Source organism: Diadema setosum, chromosome 2, assembly GCF_964275005.1.
Source record: "Diadema setosum chromosome 2, eeDiaSeto1, whole genome shotgun sequence".
NCBI classification, from domain to species: Eukaryota; Metazoa; Echinodermata; class Echinoidea; order Diadematoida; family Diadematidae; genus Diadema; species Diadema setosum.
This window is the reverse complement of record NC_092686.1, coordinates 8,609,999-8,633,894: the sequence shown is the minus strand read 5'-3', so window position 1 is coordinate 8,633,894 and position 23,896 is coordinate 8,609,999. Positions and strand designations below refer to the sequence as shown.

General features: G+C 38.4%; 1 protein-coding gene across 1 annotated transcript; it reads right to left on the bottom strand.

The window, feature by feature from the left end:
* Positions 1-1,358: 1,358 nt before the first annotated feature.
* On the bottom strand, positions 1,359-22,966 carry LOC140238137 (polynucleotide 5'-hydroxyl-kinase NOL9-like). The gene is made up of 12 exons (XM_072318076.1): positions 22,889-22,966; positions 19,476-19,586; positions 17,056-17,642; positions 15,919-16,351; positions 13,915-14,147; positions 13,135-13,232; positions 12,702-12,872; positions 11,736-11,937; positions 9,950-10,187; positions 9,262-9,340; positions 2,251-2,381; positions 1,359-1,460 (listed from the first exon to the last, which is right to left on the bottom strand). The coding sequence occupies exons 1-12, from the start codon at positions 22,964-22,966 to the stop codon at positions 1,359-1,361; spliced, it is 2,463 nt and encodes an 820-aa protein (XP_072174177.1).
* Between the last annotated feature and the right edge of the window lie 930 nt (positions 22,967-23,896).

Sequence of the window (23,896 nt, the reverse complement as noted above, 5' to 3'; positions counted from 1 at the left end):
TCTTGAAATTGGAGAGGTTGAAAGTGTCCATAAGGAGGTCACCTCAGATCTTCATGGGGAAATCCACTTGAGGTTGGAATTGACTTTACTAGAAAGCAGGGTGGTACATACGGAGCAGTGAAAGTTACATGGAAACAAAACAATGTCTCCCCATTGGCTTGTATGCAAATCGTTCACGTACTATAGAATAAAGAATTACAGCCACAACTTCTGATCCTTCAAGAGTTGTAATGATTTTGCAATGGATACTCACTAGAGTTGATTCATTTGCTAAATTATTGGAAAAAAAGGGCAAATATTTCATAAAGAGTAGAGTTTAGAGGAGATGTCATCATCAGCTCGACCATATTGCACATGAGACTTTGATCAATATCAAATCATGTCATATAAAATTCTGACAAACTTGAAGACTCCTTAACCTCTATAATCTAACCCTATTCTAAGTGGGGGGGGGGGGGGGGTCTGACCTCCCCCTCAACATCTCGTGCCAAGATTCCGCAATGCACAAAGATTTTGCTGTGTCATTTCATGACTTTTTTCATTGAAGTCTCCCCCATATTTTGAGACCAAATTTGCGACGTCCAGGTACACCATTCTGAAGTTACATAATGTTTTGCATATGCATGTCAACCCGAAAACAGCTCAAATTCATGATATATCGCGAGAAAATCCAATGCAAATTGTGGGGGGTTTTTTTGGTTAAATTGATATAAATCAGATTATTTCAACTTTTAACCATTGAAATTAATCAATTCTAATGTAGATAAGCTTGAAAAAGTGCCTGCAACAGATTTTGGCACAAAAAAAAATTTGATTTTGATTGTGCTATTTTTTTACGAAAAATTGTTTGATGTGTCTTGAGGAAATCCGACACAAAGATTTAGCAATCCTTCACTCTTTTTAATGGAGTTATAGGTGAAAATATTATTTCATGCATAAATTTGCATAATTAATCTACTAAAAATAGAAAGCCAATATTTTTCTATTGTATGACCATGTAATCTTATAGTTGACATCCGGCTCTATCTTCAGGCAAAATTTTGCGGCGATCATGCGATCGCCGGCCGAGATCTGAAGAGGGGATCAAATTGCCCCCCCCCAGTAAAAACTTGCTCTCAAATAGCCCAGTTAGAATAGGGTTAAAGCCAACTGCGTTGTTCGATATTACTCTAATGCTATTTGTGTAAGAGTGGGGATGGAGTGGAGTTTCCCTTATCAAGCCTTTAGAAAGGAGAGAATAATCTGATGTTCTTCAAGAGGAGTCACGCGAGCCGGACTGCGTATCGCTTTCACTGCCACGATGAGGATACTCAAACACCCAAGGTCACCTTTCACAGACCCTCGGATGTCTTTACCACTTATCTCTTGAGGTAAGACTTGGCCTTGAGTGGTCGAGAGCCGGTGATCTCATTGTCATAATTCGGGCACATGTACGGTGCTTGCTGCTTCGATGATGAGACCTGACAAAAAGTCAACGCAAAGAGACAATCACGCATAGCAAATAAAACATTGCACATACTGTTTTCAATTGGTGCCGTCACACTGTAAAACCAGAAATATTTGTGCCATGAAATTTACGTGAATTGGAGCTGACGGTCATTTTCATGGCATGAAATTTCTGTGAATTGCCAAAGGCATCTAATGCATATAGTGGAGACAAGAACTTTGGCATGCATTTAATTTCTTGAATCTTGGCTCTCACAAATTTGCAAAATCAAAATGCACCAAGAACTTCATGGTTTTACAGTATGTAAAGATTGCAAACATGACCAAAAGAATGCATCTAAGTGATACCTATTTGGTTTTGAGGAGTGTACAACCTTGCTCTCATTTTAAATCTGTTTTACATCATCTATTTTTACATGCTTCCTTCCTAGCTGAAGCCTAGCAAGTTTTGAAAAAAAGGATAATTTGTGAAAGCATCTCATACCTGTGAATGATTTAATATCACTCCACATATTTCAGAATTGTCATTTCAATGTACATGCTCATAACATTCTAAATAAATCTCACTAGCCACAAACACACAGAGTTTAAAATAACATACGAAAGGTCTGCTTTTTATAAATTGCTTTATTGAAATGATTTTATTTAAATTCATTTTTTTTGTTGTTGCTTATGATACAAGGTCAATAAATCTCTTCTATGGCTCACACAAATTATCATGTTGATTGTTGGGGGGGGGGGGGTGGCCTTTCATACACAAGGGCAGAAGAAATGTTAGATTATTATGAACGGGACTCAACGTACTTCATTGAAAATGCAATCTGGAACGGACAGTGCACCAATGACAAGTGTGTTTATCCTTGGCAAATCACCATCAGGCACAGCTGGTAGGATGTAGAAGATCCTCCTTTCAAAGTTTATATGCCGAAGGATACCTGTAGGAAAAAACAAAAACAAGAGAGGACAAGATTCATTTTGATGATGCACAGACATATTGAAATGACACTTCACACATTAATATGGTATTCCCATGGGCATGAATTGAATACTTTTGAGCATAATATTTTGAGCCTGGTATCAATTTGTTACAAATATTTGTCAAACACAATTCATCATATACAGAGTCCCTGGTATTATCACCTATTTTTTTTTTTCTGATTTTTCTCCCCCACCCATCCATTTTGCTTCTCTTCTTTCTTCTTTTTTTTCCTTCCAGCTTCCTTTTACTCCTCTTTCACCTTCCTCTCTTTATCCTTCTTCTGATTCGCTTCCCTTTTGCTGCCATCTTCCTCCATTTATTGTTGTTTTTCTCTTCATTCACATTGTTTCTTTCTTCTTTTAATAGCCTCTTCAGTTGTCCATTTAAAGGGGATGGCTAGTAACTGATCAGTGGGAATCAGTGGGAATGCTGGGGGATGATTGTTCCAATCCTTGTGGGATTCATTTATATCTATTGCTGTGTGAAAATTATTTGCTTCAGAATGGTCTCATATTCAAGTAATGTGCAGTTTAATGCCCCTTCACTGTACAGGCATGCTAACCTGGAAACATTAAACTGCACATTATAATACTATGTTATGCTACGGGGCTGCACGCAAATCAAGCTACGCTTATGCTGTAGCCCCTCTGTATTATTCATTGTAGTATGTTTTGTTGTACTTTTGCTGTACATTGTACACAGGCAATGAACAAGAAAATACTTATATATATTATCATATTTATGTTTGTACATGAATGTGTATATGTACAATGATGATACAGAAACCAATAAATCAAATCAAATCAAATCAAAAAAATAGATATATAATGTACTCTTAAATGAATCCCACAAGGATTGGAACAATCATCCCCCAGCATTCCCACTGATTCCCACTGATCAGTTACTAGCCACCCCCTTTAAGGATGATCATGCACACATACAAACAGAGAACACACTACCATACACACTCACACACAACAACAGCAACAACATACTACCACACAAGCACTCACATAACACCTATGCATTCAAACACAAGTAGAACACACACCCACACATTTAATCATAAAAAGGGTCAGAAAGGTATTTGTGATATGTAAGTGCATTATCAGTTTTGTGGAAGCTTATTTTTTTTTACAACTTACACCACTGAGTCATGGGGAAAAAACCCCCTAAAATACTCAAGAAAAAAAGAACGAAAATCAGCCATTCATTCTATAGAGCGAAGTTGACCTTCAATATTCAACCCAGCATGCTATATCTATATGTCAACACTGTTTGTTATGTACACACAAGAATCTCAACTATGAAGATGTCTTGCACAATGAGAATCCATTGAGATATTTCATAAACACACACACACACACACACACACACAGAACAGAATTTCCCCCCCCCCCACAGTAATTAAAGGGAGAAATCAAGCAAGTTTAACAGCTTTGTTTTGATGAAAAACCCTTCAATCAAAATGAGGGACTTGCAGCAGAGTTCACATTTTCATCTAAATGAAAAAAAAAAAAACCCACCAAACAATGCAAAAAACACCACAGTTTAAACCTAAACCTAACAAAAGGTGTGGTAACTAAAGATTGTACATGAATTTTAACTTTAGCCAACTCTTTGTCTGCAAATCACAATTTTAAGGATTACAGCTGAAGCAAAAAGACAAGCCAAATCAAACTGGTGAATTTACAGCATACATCATCATTGGAAATGAACAAGTTTTTAGGAATAGGAATCTAAACACAGTACAGTCATTGTTTTTCGTTATGGTTGGTTTGTGTGGTTGTGTGTTTGTTAGTTAGTTAGTTTGTCTGTGTGCAAAATAACTCAAAAAGTAGTTAACGGATTGGGATGAAACTTCCAGGAAAGGTTCAGAATGACACAAGTAACAAACAATTAACTTTTGTTATAGTGATCTGAGAATTTTTGGGGATTTTATGAAGGATTTTTGATATTTTGGCAGGTAGGGTCAAGGAACTTGGGAGTTCAGGCTGCGCGTATTTGAGGTTTGTATGCGCGCACTTAAGTGCGTGCTCTAGTTTCTGCTAGGGCGAGGCGCGCCGTGCAGCTGAGGGTTTATGACGTAACAAAGGCTTCTATATTGGGAAATCGGGCGACTTTCAGCACACTATAAACACTTTCAGCATGCTATATTAAAGTACGTATGGGTGGAAATCACTGCTACCTCTATGGAAGAACAAGATCAGTGGTGGAAATGAGCTGCATGCTTGGCGGAGGTCTGCGCTTTCAGAGTGCTTCTCTAGTTAGGTGATCCGAGTATCCTCTCGGATCACCTTCTGTTTTTGTACGGATTCTTTCTTCTTCTTCTTCTTTTTCTTATTTCTCCCCAAAAGTTGTGCATCGATTAGCTCAGAAAGTCCTCTTCCTATCAATTTCAAACTTATACCATATATGTATCGTCTCCCAAAGACGGCAATCGAACTAAAATCAAAGTGATCAGTCGACCGTGACGTCACAATGACGTCATTATATGAAAACACATTCTCAATCATATCTCATTAATGGAATGGAATTTTTCAATGAAATTTATGTCACATATATTTCAAGTCAAGCGCATTCTACTCATATTCTCAAAATTCATCTATACCTTAAAACGTGCGCGTACGCGCGCGTTGAAATATTTGTATGCTCAAATCGAGCTCAAATTTTTTTTTGCACACGTTTCAGACCATTTAGAGCATTTTTTGAAAAATTGAAAAAAAATTTACGGACGCGTACGCGCGCGCGCATATACGCACGCACAGCTCATATGCAATAGAAATTCCCCGTTTTTTCACACTTATCGCCTGCCTGAAATGTCAGGGAATATGTCTACCAAGTTTCAAGTCAATCCGACTCAATATGACGTCATACGGGCCCGTCAAAGTTGAAATTCCGCGCGCGCGTCAATGGCGATATACAGTGGAACAATGCCAAAAAAACGCCAATTTTAAATCCCATTTTACTCGTCAGGATGGACGGTGACCCCCCATTTTCTTTACATATTCTGAAAGCTGATGAGTTGTACATGTCATTTCATGGGTTGGCGATGCTGGAAAAATGATTAAAAGATATCAAATTTCTTAATAAAATAGAAAGAGTAAATTTTCAAAACGACGTAATCAAATTACAAGTTCACTCGAGCGTATCTCACTTATCCTTTGCCCATTTTCACCCAGATTTCAGTATGTTGTAGCTTACTGAATGCTCTTTCAGTAATATGTTAACAATATTTTGATTAGATGACGGCATCACCTCGTAATATTGGATTGAAAGTAATCTTGTCAAATTTGACCAGTTTACGTGTTATCTTAATGGGAGTGCAGTTTTTCTGGAAATGAAAATTGACATGACTATCTTTTTCGAGCACTAGCTCACCTATGCTTCGGTGGATTTCTCTAAGATTTTAATATGTTGTAGCTGAGACTTTGGGCTATCGTGAGTGTGCCCTTCATTTTTTCATACGGTATCGGGATCACGTCCAAAAACTTGGTTGAAATCAAAGCCTACCTTCGATGTATTTTCATATTTCTTTCATTTTCCAACTTTCTTTGCAATAACTCAAGAAAAACATACTCTATCACCACCATATTTTGCACATTTTTAGTTCATGTCACGTACATTATTTCATAAAATAACAAATACTTCATCAGACGCCATCTTCGGTATGTAAATTAGGGTCAAAGGTCATAAATATTTCATCCTGTATCTTGGTGAATACATGTTCTATCTTCCCCATATTCTGCACACGTAAAGACCGTGTTACAAGGATCATTTCACAAAATAACCACTCTTATCTCAGATGCCATCTTGTCTGTGCAGATCGGGGTCAAAGGTCATATGTACTTCTTTCTTTATCTTCGTTATGACGTGTTATCTCTATGGGAGGGAATTTTTCTAGATGTGAAAATTGACATGATTGTCTTTATCGAGCACTAGCTCACTTACCCTTCGGTGAATTTCTCCCAGATTTTAATATGTTGTAGCTGAGACTTTGCGCTATCGTACGTGTTCCCTTCGTTTTTCATATGGTGTCCGGATCACGTCCAAAAACGTGGTTGAAATTAAAGGTTATCTTCGATATATTTTCATATTTCTTTCTTTTTCCAATTTTCTTTGTAATAACTCAAGAAAAATAGCCCCTATCAACCCCATATTTTGCACATGTTTAGTTAATGTTACGTACATTATTTCATAAAATAACAACTACTTGATCAGACACCATCTTGGGTATGTAAATTAGGGTCAAAGGTCATAAATGTTTCATCCTGTATCTTGGTGAATATATGTCTTATCTTTCCCATATTTTGCACACGCAAAGACCATGTTACAAGAATCATTTCACAAAATAACCACTTTTTGCTCAGATGCCATCATGGGGGTGCAAAGTGGGGTCAAAGGTCAAATATACTTCATTCTGCATCTTTGATAGTGTATACGGAATTCGGTACCCAAGATGGCAGGTCTGACTCCCTTTTCTAAATGAGAATCCAAACATCACACGACCAATGTCCTTAATCTCAGGTGAAAACTCGAATCATTGATTTAAAAAAAATCGGATCACCTAATTTGTCAGTCTTGACAAATTCCGAGTCTAGTTATTTTGTTGTTGTTGTCTTTCTTATTTTTCCACAAACATGACATTGTCATGATTTTTAAGAATAAAAGTTTCACTTTTGAAAAGGGGGAGATGAGAATTGATAGATATATGAAACTCATTACAAAATTACGTCTTGGATGCACTTGAAGTCATTACGAGGGCACTGAAAATTCTTCTGTATGAATACTTTGAAATGTCACTCCACTTTTGTGCAACTTTCAAATTCATAAACATGATATAGTTCCTAGTGACACATGCTCTTGAATTCCTTTTTTTCTTCTTAAGCAGGTGGAGAAGTTTCTTCTTTGATAGTTTTATATTATTATTTCACAGCTTAATACCACCATTACTCATAGATGAAACAAGGCATAATATAAGTAGAAATTGGAGAGATAATTTTGGTGGGGAAATATATTAACAATGAAAACACAGATGAGATACAATAAATCTTGAAATATCAAATACGGCAATCCCCAGTTCCTGGTAAAAATGGTCTCTGTATGACATAGTGACAGGAGACATTAAAAAAGAAAAAGTGATGAACTCGAAAATGATGTGGTTGCAATGCCTGGAGTAACATTTCAAAATGATTGTTGTCCCATTTGATGACATGTTACCCGGCAGTGACTGCGTAAACCAAGAAAAGAATACCATATACAGGTATATATTATCATTTGTTACAGTATCCCTTGAATCGGGTGCATTATACATTGTATGTCCTTCATGTGAAATCACACCATTCAAAAAATGCTATTTATAAGCCAAATACATTGTGACAAAAGAATTGCCCTCAAAATTATTTTTCATTCAAAGAGCTCTAATATAACAATTACAATTTGATCTGAAATTATTGCAAGGCACTATTGCTATGAAGCAAAAACACAGATATATAAGAGAAAGCCAACGTTATGAAAGTCAGAACATTGAGAGTGCTGTCACAAAATACAATCTTTGGCTAGATTTTCCAACGATATAAATCCACATCAAGATTGAACGATACGTGGCAAGATACATTCTTATGTGGCTGGTGGAGCACACACAAGAATTATGACATGGAAGCCTATAAAAGTCTAGAATACAGATGGCAGCATCACAAAAATATAAGGGGATAATTTTGAATGACTAACCATGCAGCTTCATACTCAGCTTGAATGAAATCTATTGGGGAAAGACATGTTTGTTTGATAAATAGGCCATTCAGCAAATGTTTGTCTGGTATGGGTGACCTTTGACCCCGTCAGAGATGAGGGCAGCACAACCAAAAGCTATAAAAGTTTGCTTCTACTCATAGTACACCTATTTGCCTCTTGAGCAAATCTAAATAAAATTTGGCTGTAAATTTGACCGGTCCAGTGTACACAAGATATGTGACACAGCGTCAGTGTCGTGCTGCTTAACTGAAAGCATTGCAATTATCAGCACAAGTTCATTGAAATTGCAGCCATATCTGATTCTCAGTTTATTGATGTAACAGACTAATTCAGTTGTAGTAAAGGAGAATTCGGGAACAGGTACAGATTAGTCTAAACAAGAAACTTCAACATCTGAAAAGCAAGGCAGTGAAAATTTGATCAAAGCTGGATGAAAAGCAGGAAGTCATAGTAAAGTTACGCTATTCACAAAGCAGGTCTTGAACAGTCATTATAAATATGCAGATAGTGAGCTGAAGATGGCTATCACCTCACAACCTCAACAGGATACTTTGTACATAAAATCTTTAACATTTTAAATGTTTTTGATGAAAAATTATGCCCCATCTCAAATCTTAATATGTCTAACTAATAAGTTTGAAGCCTGGAACAACATCATGGTTTACACATATCAAGCAAAAAAATTTTAAGTTTTGCCATTTTTTTTTAATCTTTGTACATAAGCTATGGAAAATGTTCAGGTAATGACATCATCAGCTAAATCATTTGCATATTCAAATCAACTGTCAAAAAACTGTCTTGCACTTATAAGCAAATCATAAACATATGGTAACTTTGGTACTGTCATCCGATTTTAATTAGTTTTCACTATTTTGCTTGTAAATTTTACTCTTTTTTCACACTAACTATTAACTTGTAAGGGAATTCTCATGGACTGCAAAAATGATCCGGTATAGAAGTCATTGGATACAGTCAATAATCTTGAAATCTAATTAAATTGTGACTATTGTATTTATGTTTCATAGTGAATTGGAAGTGTTAGTTATTGGCCAACACAGAACAAGAGTACAACAAAAACTTACCAACACCAAGGCACTCGCTGACTGGAGTTGATCTGAAAGTGCGCAAACCTTTGACCTCTTGGGTTCCAACTCTTTTCATCTACACATTATTTCATTTACAAAAGAAGAAGAAGAGACGCACAGCATTACAAAAAAGAATGCATCTTCTGAAAAACAAAAATTACAGAGAATACATTTGAAAGAATAATCACAGTTGTTGATTAACAAGGCATCGGGGGGGGGGGGGGATGGGTAGGGAGGGAAGAGGTCAATGGCTCCACCCCTATCCTCAATTCACTACAACGTCTGAAGAACTTACTGGCCTCAGACAAACTTTATCAGAGTTTATAAAATCATTTGACGATAAAAAGTATTAAAAAAACTATCAGAAAATCAAATGATCATTTCCCTCCCCCCCCCATCACCTCCTTGTATATAACAGACAGGTGGGAATTATTTTCACCATCTGAAATATTCATTTCCTAAAGAAATTATTCTTTTGATGTTTATATCAAATCAGTAACATTTAATACTATCCTGGTATGATACACGGTTTCTCAACAAACAATGAATCTGATGACACCCAGATTTTGAAGAATCTTTTTATTTTTCATTATGACTTCATTTTCCTTGGTCTATTACTGCTAATTATATGCTCCCTTGTTGAATGCAACATGACCTCGAGGTAGCCCTTTTTTCAAGTCCTCACCTCATCATCAGATGTGCAGCACAGTCCCAGTAAGCTGGCATTGGCAACACGACATAGATCCCTGGGAGGAATGTCAGCATGGCAAACGTGCACGACCACTTGGTCCCAAGGCACCACACGAGGACGGACACTAACCAAACCTTTGTCCATAATGGACGGGTTGAACAAGGCGACGGGGTCGAGCAAGGGGGTGAGAGCTGCCAACAGGTTCAGTTCTCGCTGAGATGAGGACTGGATGCTAGTGGAAAGAGAATCGAGGACACACAGAAGAAAAAAACACAAAAGGAATCTATGAATAGAAATAAAAAGATTAAAAAAAAAATAAGTAGACAAAAACATTAAAAAACTTGCAATATTTTGAAACAGTAATAAAATCAATAGTATTATAATCAACTTTGTTATTACCATTATCATATCTTATTGTTCACTGTCCTTTGATCTATCCTGATATTTTGTCTATTTTTGATTACCTCTTTTCATTTACATCATGCCTGGGTGATGAATTTCCAGAAAATTAATGTTTACCTATATCAAAATTCAAGACTCTCATGACAATCTCAAACTCAAATCACAGTCAAATCCCTAAATTGTTGCCCTAATTCTTATCCATAAATTCCTGGCTTGGCATTCAGGACAACATGGAAAATGGAAATCAGGCGAAGACTACAAGAGATTAAATGTATTGTGCATACTTACAGTGTACGCTTGTGTATACTGTAAAACGAGGAATGTTCACATGCATTTTAATTTCGCGAATATCACGAGCGCCAAGACTGGCGAAAATAAAATGCATGCAAAAGTTCTTGTCTACATGGTATGCATTGAACGCCAGTGGCAATTGGCGAAAATTTCATGCCACAAAAAAGGCCGTCGGCTCCAATTCGCAAAAATTTCATGCCGCGAATATATCATGTTTTACAGTACACACATACTGTATGAACATACATGTTAGCATGTATATACATGTACGAATTTGTATCATAATATAAAGGGCTCAACACTTAACTTTTTTCTCTGGTGGCCAATTCTGGTCATTAAAACATGAAATTTCAAATGTTGAAGGCCCGAAAAAGAAATGTAGTGGAACTAAATCAAAAGAAACAGATCACTCTCTTTTGAATCATAGCTGCCCGATTGGGTCACCGAAAGATGATTTTGAAAACTTGGTGGCCTAGCATCAATATTTAATGGCCCCTGGCCACCAAGCCACAGCCAATGTTGAGCCTTGATATATATCAACTAATTTCTTTAATCACTTCAAACCTGCAGCAGTCACGCACATCACAAGATGTGAAAGATCTCTTGTCCTGACTGATCGATCAACTAACTGAACACATGCTGATCCTACATGTCCCCTTTAGACTTCACTTGATGAGGGTATAATGGTAGTTTACCTCCTTAAAAAAAAAAAAAATGTGTATCACATTTTGTCATTGTTTGCCATATGAGAGCAATTCATGACAGCATAATACCTATCAAATAAAATTGTTTGGCTATCAAACACCCTCTTTCAAATTATGAAGATGATTATGAATATTGAGACAGCGCATATATTTCAGACATCACTATAGCCTTACTTCAAAGAGACTAATTTTCATCCTTACCTATTTTTCTCCCATATCTTTGATATACTTCATTTTTCCAACTGACCAACCCCCCCCCTCCCCCCGCAACACACCTGATTTTTACAAATCTGCAGAAGACCAAAGCACTGTACTCATTTCTTGTGTCACAAGAGTCACATATGATTGAGGACTAGAAATTTTTCAAGGTCAAAGTTCAATACCTGTCAGACTGGGGATTGGCCTTAATGGGCAGGAACATCTGAGGTTCACGGAGTGCATTGACCTGTTGGAACTTCAACTGGAAGAATCTATCCCCATCATCTTTCTGAAGTAAGCTCACTGGTTGTTCCTGCGGGTCCATCTGCACCATGTGTGTGGGCTGAGTGATGCGGGCCACCTCTTTCAGCAGTCGCAAACCCAAACCTGCACATGGCAATGTTTGACATCTTTGAACGTAATGTAAATTTAGTTGCCACTTTGAACCAAAAACAGCGGGGGAATGGTTGCTACTGATAGAGCGAAAACTTTGTGGAATTCTCCTTACATTTTCTTTATACCATCCTACGTTCACATCACAAACTGTTGTATTCTTATCTAGCGATGATGGTGCTTAAAATTTAAAAATTCACGTCTTTTGAACCGATGCTCCAATTTTCCTCAAACTTCACTGATGTGTTCTACCAATATTGCTGCATTCACTCAATCCACAAACATATTTTGGGAAAATTCCCCTTTAGTGTGCTTCACAGAGAAAACCTGGGTCCTTGATGCTTTACCCCTGGTCACCAGAATAGCGAGCTTTAGATCTGCAATGCCAACCCTAAGACGATGCAGCCTCCTGGGCTGAACAGTGGAAACAGCTTTCTTGTGCAGAACACCATTTTGGCCTGATTAGTGTTGTCTTAGCATTCACATCACAGATCTAAAGCTGGCTATTATTTTGAAGGACAAGATAAGTGAAGAGAAAGAGTATCAGCTTTAGATGACAGCCCACTTGTGTGGACTACATGTATGTGATCATTCACAATAGAGCATTCACTGAAAATGATTTTGGGTACAAGTTGTGAGTAGTCCCACAGGTATTAATTTCATGTGTGTAGGTTTGCATAAAACTGGCCTTACATTTATATGAAAGTTTGTCAACCGTAAAGGTGACACATTAAGGAGTGTGAGTCGCCAAAACTAACCTTCAACCCATCCCATTGTATTGATGAAGAGAGGCAGATGTGAGAATTTCTCTTTGTACTCTGCAAACAGGATGGAAATCATTTCCAAAAAACGGTCAGCATGGTCGGCAACGTTGACAACCCCCAGAAAATAAGCCTTGATGGGTACATTCTGGTGGGTGAAAGGAGGTCCTGGTGGGGAGGAAAAACAAATCATGGAATTCCACATACAGGTACAGTTACCAGTACTGCGGCTTTCATGCAAGAAGCAATAGAACAGATTTGGGCCAGAGTCCACACATATGATTTACTATTATTTCATTTTGAACAAAAAAAAAACCCACAATGATTACACTGATTACTTTGGATGAGGTTTGACCGATGAAAACAGGACATTTTCTGCCATAACAATGGCCTTGGAATGACTTTTTCGAACATCATATTCCACACTCACCTATTAGAGGCTGTTTTACTTCATGCAGAGACAAGATGGCTGGTGCAGTAAATTCTGTCTGTCCTGGATCACACTCCAAGTAGCATACATCTTGTCCCCTGCACAAACACATACGCAAATACATAAACACATAAAACGACAAATATTTTGAATACTCACATGTGCACACAGACAGTATGTGACACATATCCTTACAGAGAGAGAGACAGATACATAGAGGCTTATGTATTAGAAATCAACAGAGCAACATTTACATTGCATTCACTTAGTGATCACCATTTATATAATATTATATGGTTACTGAAATTGATATTTACCAACATAACAGCTGGAGAGTCTAGAGCTGTTTTTGCTTACATAAATGTAAAACGAAATACAGATTTGCACAGTGGAAATGAAAATCTCTAGTTATCTTGTGATTTCTTAAAACTGGCAAGTGAGCATTGCACATGGTTTATAAGCATGATTTGAGGCATGCGTAAACCAACTTTAGTTTACATATCCATCTTGCAAGTTGTTACGGGCTGTAATTATGCAGCTGTGCAATGCTGGGGATACAATGTAGGTGGAATGATTTATATGTGCCCATACAGCACATGCATGAAACATCATAAAATTTGGAGGCACATGATTACAGTGTACCACAATTTTTGGGCAAATGTGAACAGAAGAACACGATCTTGCTGGGCTAATGTTTGATAACCTTTTCTCCACGTATGGGCTATAGCTTTTTAAGTAGTAAATAAAGAACTCTGGTTTGCACCGAACATGAGAATTTACCTATTCTGCAGGTTGTTGATGATGTACCGAATACACGTCGACTTTCCCGAATTCTTTGCCCCGGCAAACATAACGCATGGTCTAGCGTCATCTCCCCCGCAATCAAACAGTATTCGGGAAGTTGTTTCTTCATACCCATTGAGGCAATGAAAAACACTGGGACCATGGCTTGCTGACGGATCCAAAAACAATCCAACCTGCTTGCATATGTTCAAATGCTCCTTTGCAATATTCTTGAAAGACAGAAGAACAAGGAAAAGTAGAAATTACGCGGTGCGTAATATATGTCCCCGCCGGAAGTAGCATTTTGTAGCAAAATGTACAATATAGGTCTAAAATCAAGGTCAAAGGTCAAAGAAGTCAAAGGTCAAAATTCTGTGTAGAAGTTTTGAAGTGCTCACCTAGTGCCATCACATAAAGCAAACGGAATCAAAATCGGGTAAGAAATGGCGAAGGAGTAGCATTTTGTAGCAAAATGTACAAAAAATGTAGGTCAAAACTTAAGGTCAAAGGTCAAAGAAGTCAAAGGTCAAAATTCTGTGTAGAAGTTTTGAAGCCCTCACCTAGTGCCATCACATAAAGCAAACAGAATCGAAATCGGGTAAGAAACGGCGAAGGAGTAGCATTTTGTAGCAAAATGTAAAAAACAGGTAAAAAATCAAGGTCAAAGGTCAAAGAAGTCAAAGGTCAAAATTCTGTGTACAAGTTTTGAAGCCCTCACCTAGTGCCATCACATAAAGCAAACGGAATCGAAATCAGGTAAGAAATGGCGAAGGAGTAGCATTTTGTAGCAAAATGTACAATACAGGTCAAAAATCAAGGTCAAAGGTCAAAGAAGTCAAAGGTCAAAATTCTGTGTAGAAGTTTTGAAGCCCTCACCTAGTGCCATCACATAAAGCAAACGGAATCGAAATCGGGTTAGAAATGGCGAAGGAGTAGCATTTTGTAGCAAAATGTACAATATAGGTCAAAGGTCAAGGTCAAAGGTCACGACTGAAATTCTGTGTAGAAGTTTCAAAGCTCCCATGTAGTGCTATCATATAAAGCAAACAGAATCAAAATTGGCTCATAATGTAGCAAATTGAAGATTTTGATCACACACGGACGCACACACGGACGGACACACGGACAGACGGACGGACACACACACGTACGGAGCCCGTTTCATAGTCCCCTGCTCGAACTCGTTCGGCGGGGACAAAAATAGTGCAACTTGTAGTATTCATTTGGACATCTGGGTTTAGGCCATGAATAAAACAGTCTCTACCTGTATTTCAACAAATGCTCAATGCAATAATACTTGTAACTGAAAAAGGGAAAATGTTCTAAAGGAATGCAGTTCTACATATGTACATACAGGTATTCACACATGCACCAATAGATTTCTAGTGCACGCACTGAGTTTTGTAACTATACAACAAAGTATCAGACATGCCATCTGAGGTCTTCCTGCAACCATTTCAAAAAATTCTTTGACAATTGTTCCATCTTTTGTAATAACTAAACAAACCACTATTTTGAGTATCGTGATTGGCTGGCTTTTATACTTGAAACACTTTTGTCATAGAGCTCAGGTACAGAATACACAGATAAGAACATAGGAGCATGCACTTAAAAACATACTGCTGTGTCAAGCTGTTTGTGTCGACTTGTTTTTAGAAACCCACAGGAAACAGGATTAAGGAGCAATCACTAATTTCAAAATCAACAATTGTTTAATCAGCCGTACAACCTATGGATTTGTGGGAGAAAAATAACAACAACAACAACAAAATATCTCTACCTTTTTCATGTTTCTAACTGTAAACAGATGCTTACAGTTCTGATCGTCATAGCTGGTGACATGTTACAATGGCCTTGGAGCGACTTTTTCTAACATTATGTTCCAAGCTCACCTATTAGAGGCTGTCTTACTACATGCTAATTTCAAAATCAACAATTGTTTAACCAATAGTAAAAGTTACGGATTTATGGGAGAAAAAAACTACAACAAAATATCTCTACCTTTTTCATGTTTCCAACAGCAAATAGATGTTTGAAGTTCTGATCGTCATAGCTGGTGATATGTTTCTTTGGTGCGTGCTGTAGGTTGGAGGCAAGGAGCAGTACGGAGTCTGACATCATTTCTGATGTTACAGCATCTGGGTCTTCAATAATCTGGAGGCTTGTGAGCTTTTCATTGAGTTCACTCCTCTCTTCGTCTGTAAGCCACCTGTTGTGGGGATCCTCATTGGTCTCGAGGCAGAGAAAACTGACCTTCAACGGGCTGAAAACAGGCACAGGTTCCTCCATCTGTGGCCCAATCTCGTAGCCGAGAACAGAGACCCTTCCAAAAAGGGACTTGAGTTGGGCGAGGCCTCGTAGTGGTAGTCTCACTCCCCCCGGCAGTAGGAGTAGGTACATCGGGTGGGATGATTGGGTGGCTAGCTGGAATATTCTTTTTCAGTGAACCAAGCAAGCAGGGCAACTATCACTGGTAATACAGCATAGATGTGACATCATCAAGAATTTCATATCGGCACACAAGTTTTGTTTCAAGTGTGTACTCATTTGGATTGATTTCAGATTTAGGACCATTTCAGTTTCTACACATGGGACACTGAGCAGGAAACCTGAAATTCCGCTCATCCCCATGTTATCAGTTTGGACCCACATCATGTAGGTGATCCATGAAATACAATAATGTCATGTGCCACAAAGAAATCATGTACCTTCATGTCTACATGCTGGTTGAGGATGTGTGAGCATGGCAGTAGTGGTGCTGTCTAACTAAAACATTATCTTTCACTCCAGTCATTAATATACTCATCTTTTTTTTTTTTCAGGTTCAAGAAAAGTGTTCAAGGAAGGAGGCTTTGTCAAACACTGCTCTCATGCAAAAAAAAAAAAGAGACCGAGAATAGAAGTTACTGAATAAACATCACTTTGATAACCTTTGCATGGCAAACTGTAATTCAAATTCCGTCATTAGCTTCATAATGCACTGGGGTGGACTGAAAATAGAAAATTGTAGCTCACAACTGTTACATTTGTACATGCTTGATTCTTCTTGCAATTTAACACAGTCATTACTGAGAAAATTAAATACTATGCAAAACACATTATCACAGGATCATGTCTTGCTAACACATAGTTACTCACCTGTAGGGTAGACTACCTGCATCTCCCAAAGAGTCAGAGATATCTCTGATCCCGCTGTTGTCTTCCGAATCGTTGCCAGGGCTACCATCTTGGACATCATTCCCACTCTCCAGATCAGACTGGTTCTGGAAGGAGGAGGATGAATCCTGGAGGGACACACTGCCGAGTGACTCTGACAGTTCGGTCGACGGCGAGCGCTCGTGCACGACTACGGCATCTCTGCGGACCATTTCAAATGACTCATCACTGCTTCCTGATTGGTCATCTGGAGCATCTTTAGGAGTTGGGCTGACAACTGTTACCACTGCATCTTGACCACTGTTGAGTTTGGGCTCCAGGTTAGTCAAAGGCGAAATCTGATGATTACCCATCTTGGCTCTCTTGCTAGAGGGTGTACCTAGGGGAGTGCTGGCTAGATGGGCGACCTCACTGGCCCCCCTCCTTGTTGGGGACTTCTTTCGCTGATCTGCTGGGGGTACTTCGAGCACCTCCACTTGCTCACTGTCTACAGAAGAAGAGGGTGCTCCTTCCCTGGTTCTTGAGCGGGATCTCTTTGGTCCCATGATTTTCACCTCAAGTTTCACTATCTGCAAGTAGGGAAAAAAGAATAAGAAGGAAGATAGACCACTACATTCAGAGAAAAGAATGATGATATAAAGAAGTATGTCCACTTTTGACATGAATATTGATGGATCAAATAAAAGGAGTCTCAGCTTTTGATCCCAGCAGAATCTTCGCCAGAGGCAAAATGACAAACATACAGGGTATGCAGACACATACAGTATATATGGACGATACACACAACATGCAGTCTTGGAGGGGCAAGGGTCACAGAACAAAGGAAACAAAAGGGATAGGACAGGAGTTTTGCTTTGTTTTTGATTTTTGTTTGTTTTTTGCTGCACTTGTAGCATACACAAATATTTCAAGACGTTTAACTATCATATTTCAGCTTAATAAAATGTATCTCATTAATGGAATCCTTTTCAGTGATTGCTCTACATGATATAGAAAATGTTCATTGAAAAAAAGAAATGCTGATAAGAAAAAATGGAAAAAAAATGTCTATATGCAACAACAGTAAGGACTAGCATTAGTGCATTTCCTAGTATCAACAATTTTATTTTTTCATCAATAGCGTATGTTCTCTGTCACCCTGGTATCAGCCTAAAAAATAGACCACTCTGTATAAATCCTGTCTTCTAGCTCTAATGCAATGCTACACACTAGCGCTGGTTTGACAGTTCCTGATCAGCAAAAATCACTGCCTGACCAGTAACTTTTTCAGGAATGGACCAGTAAAACAGGTCTGACCAATAGAAAAAAAAATGGGTTTGAGTGCAGCCCTGTATACAAATGTACTGTACATTTGTACACTGAATCATGAATTTATATGACAAGGATCAGACTCAAAACTCGTGACATTTATGATACCTGCAAATCTAGATAAGTGAAAACATTTTTATCATTGTTTTCTTCAAGATTTTTAAATAAAGTAGTGTAAAGTATTTTTTAATAAAGTAGTGTAGACTCTGTGTAAAAGTGTAGGGTAGTTAGGAAAAGAGCAAATTAGTCTGAAGGAAAATACATCATGACCTGTGGTAGGCTAATGTACACAGTGTAGCTGAATGCATGCTATTTGGGTGTGAAAGTACACTAGCACCAAATAAGGCAAACAATGCTATAATACACACTTGGTACTTGAATAATATGGTATCGGTACTGATAGGTGTCTAACACATTGACACTGTGCATTGAATGAAACCGACACCCCTCTACAAAATGTAACTACAGCATTGTGCGTAAAGAACAATGATGCATGCATGAGACTATGCTCAGTGGCTTTTTACTCTTCACTGGGGATTTAAATATGTATCTAATTCCAATGAAAAAAAATGATAATAAACAATAGCAACAGCAAAACAATGACACATAAAATTTACAGGTAGATTATAAATGCATGTAGGAAAAGCATTGCGTGCACTTCACACCTCACCTGTTGGCAATACAGCTACAGGGCAGGGGTGTTGGTTTCTAAGCACAGCGTATGAGAGAATCAAATTAACATGTCACATGTTATCAAAGCATTTATCTTGGAACATGTAAAATTTACCTCAAATCACATTTTTAATGCATGCTTGTGAATTCAGAGTAGATCTGTTGTTCATTTAAACTTTACATGTGAGTAAAATTTCAGGCAAATGTGAGATATTTTAAGTGTCAATCGATAGAGAAACATTCTAGTGTCGATGTATAGACACCCATTAATACTATCAATGTATTAAATTTACACACAAATCCCAATTACATGTACCGACAAGGTGCGACTAGACATGAATTTTCTTAGATTAGAGATCATTCTTTGTTTTCTCTAATCAGTCTAGCTAGACTCAGTATTTTACAATACCAGGGCTGCCAACCTTGAGTGAGAGTTTGGCGTGAGAGACTGCGAGGGAGTGGAGCGACCTCCTGGCTAGCGCCTGGCGGCCTGCTGTGCGGCCGTACGTACTACGTACACAGTCAGTGTACAACTGTATGTAAAGCGATGTAAAGCACACGTCATAGCCATACATGTACTGTAATTTGCCAAAAGTACAGGTACAAGCTATGCTCACGTGGTATAGGTAGAAGCCAATCGTAATCCAATAGCTCGTCTTCGCGCGCGAACCGAAAACGATTATTATCGGTTAAGCTTTACACCCGCGCGGGAAAATCTCGAAATTTTGGGCTTGGGCATATCGATATTCGGAATATCAGAGAATTTAGAGATATATTTATTTTTGTAGTCATGTACATTCCATTTATTTTGGGGGTTTAGCGTGAGATTTCGTTTATCAGAGTGAGACAATCAAAATTGGTTGAATTGCATGAGTCTCACGCTCAATGCGTGAGAGTTGGCAGCCCTGCAATACTATTTAGGGTAACATCCCCAGTATTCGGTCACTTACGCTTTTTTGCAATATTTTTCAAACTAAATTAATACATACATACATCATATCTACAGCAATGTATGTGAAATATATCAAATTTCTTTAATCTCAACTTTCATTTTCTTAAATATCTCACAGAATTGCACAAAATCCCGAAATATTTCACCTTGAAAATTCCCCAGTATACGGTCATCAGCACCAGTATTCGGTCACGCGATGTGCGTGTTCAAAGTCAATGCGTGTTCAAGGCAGCTGAAAAATGCGCGCGTGCGCTACCTTGTTGGCGCAAAATTGCATCGGGGACGTTGCGGCGACCGTTGGTGACCGAATACTGGGGCCTCGGCACTTGCATTCAACCCTTGTACATTGGGACACTGTATCCTCACGTACGGAAATTTTGTTTTTCTTTTGCATTTTTGAGGATACCATTACACTCCAAGCTTGCGATAAACGAAAAATCCCGCGAGAGAACGGCGTATTTCTCGATTTTTAGCGCTTTTTCGGCGACCCGTACTCTTAAAACTGGGCCTTATCCGCGAGCGCTTTTGGAAGTAGCACCGATTCTGCACTTTTGACGGTAAAATTTGGGATTTTGGATGGATTTTGGGAGGGGGCTAAGGGAGTTTCCTGTTGTGAATGAGTGTGCAAGTATGTGATTGTGAATTAATGTGATTTGCGTGTGTTGTGACAGTTGAACTTACTGGCTGGTGACTAGTGATAAGTGACCGAATACCGGGGGCTGACCGAATACTTGTGCCCTTAGGGCGGACGTCCACTTGGGCGCGGACAAGCTCCGGAAGGGTTGCGGAAGCAAATTTTGTTATTTCGGCATCCTGTCCGCGACAGACGCGGAATAACTTTGTGAATCGGCTTGTCCTGTGACATTCCTAGGACTGTCCGCGGACTGTCCGCGGACTGTCCGCGGACTGACTGCGGACATTCCTAGGAATCACTCCGGAAGAGCGCGAAATACCTCGGAATATGCTAATCGTAGCCGGGCAGCGCGGAAACATCTAGGATTACACCAGGAATGAACGCGGACAATCAGGATGCCTTCCGGACAACACAAGTTAGGCACGCGGACAAACTGCGGACAATACCAGGAAAACGGAAAGGTATAAATTTGGCGCTGACTTTGACTTTTCCTCATTTGACTGCTAGCCGTCATTGATGCTCCTTGTTGTGCTTCCGCAGTAGCGGCTGATATTATATTAATATGATTGGTCAATATCATTTGATAAATGTGACCCCCAAAAGTCGAAGAATAGGATTGTCTGCACGTCGGCCGACTACTCATTTTTTTTTTTTTAATTTGTCTCATCTGGGAGAACAATTTTTGTCTCTGCCTACAGTCACATGAATGATATTCACAAACTTTTTGAACCATATAGAATATATATATATATATATATATATATATATCTATATATATATATATATATATATAACATACATGAAAATGTATATACTGATACATAATGTATATATAATCATGTTGATAAGGTAATCCACGCGTGGCCAAGATAAAAAGATAAGTAACAAAACTGCAACAAAGTTCATGCTGTATTCACTACGATTTATTTCTTCACAAGAAATAAACCGTTGGTGAATACAGCATGAACTTTGTTGCAGTTTCGTTACTTACATATATATATATATATATATATATATATATATATATATATATATATATATATATATATATATATATATATATATATATATATATATATATATATATATATATATATATATATATATATATATATATATATATATATATATATAATATATATATATATATATATATACATTCTTTATTCCCTTTTTTTAGACCTGTGCTTTATCCATCGTGAAGTATATACACGTTTGGTCTGATACTTCTGTAGAGCATGCCAAAATGATCCCAATCATTAAATTTGTTTTCCTTTGTCTGATTTTTACCCTTGTGCATCTCTAACCCTCCCTTATTTTGATCACTTTTGAACATTTTCAAGTCCGAGAATTTTTTTTTTTTTTATGCTTAGAGCTTACTAGCCTATTGTCAATGAAGTGTAAAAATGGGGAAATATTTGTAACCTACTTTAATTTACTTTTTTTTTTGGGGGGGGGGGGAGGGTTTCAGCTGGGCTGTCAAATTGGACAATCGAGTTTATTTGCAACTAAAACAAAAAGAGAAGAAAAAATATTAGGTAATAACAACTCCGAAAATCATTCAGGTAAAGAATATTTCTGAAAGTATTTGTGATGCTTAATGTGTAGTCAAATATATACACTCAGCAAAAAATAAAACAAAAGAAAGACAGAAATTTAACACTTTTTCGAGTTCATGATTTATTGCCTTTTCTCTCATTTCACTTGAATTTTGAAGTGACAGAAAATTCTTCATTTTCCTCCATCTTTAGCTTTCATTGTTATTTTGGGCTTCAAAGATATTGCATTGTAATGAGACCACAGGTACATCTTTGCAATTGAATTCATGCTTTTTAGTGTGATGAATTTGTCTTTTGTTCTAATAGACCTATGTTGTATCATTAGAAAGTATTTACGTATAAATAAAAACTTGTTCATGTGGTTGCATTAATATTTAGCCAAAAATATTATGCTTTTTTGTCTGAGTGTACTTCCACCTACTTTTGTGATTTTTCAGCTGGGCTGTCACATGTGACAACCTAGTTTGTTTTTGCAAATAAAATACGAAAACAACATAAAGGGAAATGTGCTGTAGTAAGTAATAGGAACCAGGAAAGTCACTCAGATGAAAGATAATTTCTGAAAAGATCAAATCAAAACAAACTTATTAGGAAGTTAGGGGGCTGATTTCACTTCTTTCTGGTTGCTTTTGGCATAGTCTCTACTCCCTTCTTCTTTGTCTTCTGGGACCGGAAATTCCTTAGATTTACCTGTTCTTCATCACTAGACGAAAGGTGTGCCTGTGATGGGGATATTTGCATGGGGGCCTCGCCTCCCTTCTTGCTCATTTTGCGTTTCATTGGCATGACGCTCGCGGAAAGTGTCGACATTTTCGTGTCTGGATCACAAAATTTCCGCATCGGTTCACAAAATTTCCGCATCGGTTCCGGACACTTGCATATATAGATCCGCATCGGCTCCGCGCTGTCCTAAAACATTCCTGGTGTCTTCCGCTTTCATTCGGGAAGCTTCCCCACACCGCGGGATTCTTTCCGGAGCGTGTGCGGAAGGAGCGGAAGGGTTCCGGACAAGCGGGACATCCTCAGGACATCATCAGGACAAGTCGCCGAAGGTGTCAGGAAGTTCATTTCCGCGTCCAAATTTTGGTCTCGATCAAAATTTGGACGCGGAAATTTTTCTCTCTCCCGAAGGTGCGGAAACGCCCGGACATGTTTAGGACAGTGAGCGGACACGTTCAGGAACGTGCGGACAGGTTCCCGAAGGAGTGCGGAATACCAAATTTGCATTCCGGGGCTTGTCCGCGTCTTGTCCGCGCCCTAGTGGACGCCTGGTCTTACCCTACTACCAAACAATTGTAACCCGACCAGACGCTGTTAGTACGCTGTGCGAACCCTGTCGCTACTTACTTTACAGCGACTGGGCTGTGTTTACCAAACAAGGTCTGTGCCTGTGCAGTGTTGGATATCTAACAGTTAGTCTATCTTAGACAGGTCTAACATCTCTTGATCCATCGGCGATCGCTGTTAACAAAAATAATGTAATCCTGCCCCATATACATCAACGTGTTTTTAGGCGAGGTACACAGTGAAGGGTAAAATTGAGTAATTCCCTGCCCTGGATATAATAGATCCTGCATGCATGCTACCACAGCACGGGTAGGTAGCAGCAAAATACCGTGGTTTTGGAATACGACCTGCTGTTTGTGGGTTCAACACCTGCACTGCACTGCAGCTGCACGAACCTGCACCGTACCGGTG